This window comes from Nannospalax galili, unplaced genomic scaffold (assembly GCF_000622305.1).
Source record: "Nannospalax galili isolate Female #2095 unplaced genomic scaffold, S.galili_v1.0 scaffold806, whole genome shotgun sequence".
Taxonomy (NCBI): domain Eukaryota; kingdom Metazoa; phylum Chordata; class Mammalia; order Rodentia; family Spalacidae; genus Nannospalax; species Nannospalax galili.
In genome coordinates, this window is record NW_008355419.1 from 1,595,761 (window position 1) to 1,599,261 (window position 3,501).

General features: G+C 49.8%; 1 protein-coding gene across 1 annotated transcript in view; it reads right to left on the reverse strand.

Annotated features, from left to right (window-relative positions):
- Nucleotides 1–3,501, reverse strand: part of Ttc34 (tetratricopeptide repeat domain 34) — a 28,994-nt gene that overhangs the window by 15,349 nt on the left and 10,144 nt on the right. Inside the window, exon 3 of the mRNA XM_029555829.1 lies at nt 5–262. Coding sequence (XP_029411689.1) covers nt 5–262 — 258 coding nt within the window. The remainder of the gene's footprint in view (nt 1–4; nt 263–3,501) is intronic.

Consider the following 3,501-nt stretch of genomic DNA (forward strand, 5'->3'; position numbering starts at 1 on the left):
TCGCGGCCCGCGTCCCGGCGGAGCTCGAGGCGGCTGCGCACCGCCTCCTGGAAGCGGGCGAAACCCGCGTCCGCCGCCTCTTGCGCCTGGGCGCGCACGCGCTCCCGGTCGCGGGCGGAGAGCAGGGCCTGGAACTGCCTCCGCGCGCTAGCCGGACTCTCGTGGAAGGCCTCGTGCAGGTCCTGCAGCATGTCCCCCGCGCGGCCATCCAGGAAGAAGGCCGCGACCGCGCGCGTGACCAGCAGGGCAGCCAGGCGCTCACCTGGGGAGAGAAAGAGGGCTTGTCCCGCCTTCCAGGCGCTCAGGGCATCGTCTTCAGGTCCGCGGGTGACCCAGGGCTCTAGCACCCCTAGGACACGTGCCCAGGAGGGCCTCAAGTCTGTGGGCGCCTGTAGGACAGATGAGAGGCGCCCCAGCCCATAAGTGACTCGTCAGGCTCTGCACCAGACCCACAGCTGCTGCTGGTGCGCCCAGCAGGGTTCCAGGAGTGCCACTCCGTCCAAATGGAATTGTACTCCTCTTCCCTCCACGACGTTTCAGTGGTAGGTTTTAAGGCCGAGTCCGCTCCATCTGCTGAAACTGGGGTTCTCACTGTGTGCCTTTTGTGGGGTCACTCTTGGGAACCAGTGCTTCCCTGTAGGGAATACATCCCAGCGGGGCCAGGAAGGAGGAACCCCCCCCCCCCACCCAGTGTGTAAGGATGGGTGTGGGAGGCACAACACCATAGCCCGGAGTCCAGTGAAAACAAGAACATAAAAGCAGAGAAGTTTGCACAGAGACAGACCAACCAACTCACCACCAACAGGCCCCCTGCCCAGTCCTGGAGGCCAAAACCAGAGGAGGGGACAAAAGGCCTGGAACCCAGGCAAGGCCAGGCCTGCAAGCAGCAGAGTCCGCGGGGGTCTCTCCTACATCTCACCCAGACTCTAGCCACACACATAAGACTCCTTGACACTGTCCATAGGGTCTGAGGCTCTGTTCACTTTTCTGTTCTTCATGTCAGATAATCTCATTTTTAATTAATTATTATTTTTACTTTATGAGTGTATTGCCTACAAGTAGGTAGGTGAATCCGTGTCATGCAATGCCCTGGGAGGTCAGAAGAGGGCATCAGATGCCCTGGAACTGGAGATAGCAGTGGTTGTTAGCTGTCATGCGGTCATTCGGTTCCTGGAAACCGAATCTGGGTCCTCTGCAAGAGCAGTCAAGTGCTCTTGACCGCTGAGCCGTCTCTCCAGCCCTCTATTTTATTTTAAAATTGGCTGACTTTGGGGGGCTGGAGAGACGGCTCAGCGGTTAAGAGCACTGACTGCTTTTGCAGAGGACCTGGGTTCAATTCCCAACACCCGCATGGCAGCTAACAACTGTCAGTAACTCCAGTTCCAGGGACTCTGAAGCCCTCTTCTGACCTCTGTGGACTTTGCATGAGAAGGGTGCCCCTACCTACAAGCAGGTAATACACTAGTACACATAAAAAATTGCTGGCTTTGGCTATCATTATGCTATGATTTTTTAAAACTTTTATTGTTGTACTTTCAGTTCCAGAATTTCCATTTTCGGAGGTGGTGCTGGGTGTCAAATCCAGGTCTTTGTACGTGTTAGGCACTCTACCTCGGAGTTATATCCCCACCCAGTATTTTAAAAATTGTTCATCGGACAACTGAGTAAATTTCCAAAAAAGATTTGTTTTTATTTTATGTGTAGGGGTGCTTTGCCTGAATGTGTGTCAGTGCACCACATGTGTGCAGTGCCTGGGGAGGTCAGAAGAGGGCATCAGATCCCCTGGAACTGGAGTTATAGGCAGGTTGATAGCCACCATGTGGGGTGCTGGGAACTGAGTCCTGGGCTGGGTCCTCTGAAAGAGCCACAAGTACTCTTAATCCATGAGCCATCTTAGTGGCCTCTCCTGGCCTCCATTGGCACCACATGAATGTGGCATGCTTACGTACATGCAAGTAAGACAGTCATACACATAAAATAAAAATAAAGTATTTTTAAAAGCTACAGCTATACGCCTGGCATGGTGGCGCACACCTTTAATCCCAGCACTCAGGAGGCAGAGGCAGGTGGATTCCTGAGATAGAGGCCAGCCTGGTCTCCACAGTGAGTTCCAGGACAGCCAGGGCTACAGGGAGACCTGTCTCAAAAAGACACACACACACACAAAAGAAAGCTGCAAGCCTGTAGTCTCACCTGGGGCCAACCCAGCATTCTGCTGCTCCGACTTAGTGTCCAGAGCTTTCAAATACTTGGTTTTGATATTTCATCCAAATTGAGTGGCTGCCGTCTATGGGGCAGGTACCTGGTCAGGTCATGTCACCTTTCCTGGGGCCAGCTTCACCGTTAGCTTTAGCAGTTTTGATGGCCTGGGAATTGTAAAATGCAGCCCCACTGCTAATCTTTCATTTTCCTGGGGTTCATTTTTCCAGTCTGCTGAGTAGAAAGAAAATAGTTCCTTTTTTAATTTGCCTCTGCCTCATTACTGGGGTGCTGTATGTTTCGGGGGTTTTATCGGCCGTCTGTGTTTGCTCTTTGGGGAAAAGCTTTGCCAATTCCTTTATTAACTTTTTTTTCCTTATTGATATGTAAGAACGCCTCCGATACTTTGCATACAGATTTTTTTTTTTTTTGCTATTGTGTATTTTGAAAACGTTTCTCTGAGAATTGTCTTTTCATGTCCTATAGTTATGGGAAAAGCTGTAAAATTTTAATTTCATAAAATATATCACAGTTTTTCTCTATTTTCCCACTTTTACATCTTGTAAAAAAATATTCTATTTGTTATTTTAATTTTATGTATATGAGTGTATTGTCTGCACCAGTGTCATGCAATGCTTGGAGGCCAGAAGAGGGCGTCAGAGCCCCAGGAACTGGAGTTAAAGATAGTTCATGTGGATGCTGGGAATTGAACCTAGGTCCTCTGCAAGAGCAGTCAGTGCTCTTGACCACTGAGCCATCTCTCCAGCCCCCACTTTTGCATCTTAAGAAGCCCACTATAGGAGTTGGAGAGATGGCTCAGTGATTAAGTGTACTGTGCTCTTGCAGAGGACCTGAGTTGGGTTCCCAGCACCCACATAGCAGCTCACACCCATCTGTAACTCCAGCTTCAGGGGATTTGATGCCCTGTTCTGGCTTCTGTGGACATTGCCTACACATGGTGCACATACATGCAGGCAAACATACACACAAAATAAAAGTAAAACTAAAAACAGACCCCCACTATACATTAGAAGTTTTAATGATACTCTCTTTGTATTTCTTTTTAGAAATTAAAATTTAGGGGCTGGACAGATGGCTCAGCGATTAAGAGCATTGGCTGCTCTTGCAGAGGACCTGGGTTTGGTTCCCAGCACCCACCTGGTGGCTAACAACTGTCTGTAACTACAGTTCCAGGGGATCCAATGCCCTCTTTTGACTTCCACAGGCATTGCATGACACGGGTGCACTTACATGCATGTGGGAGATACACTCAGACACATAAAAAATAAAATAAAAATTAAA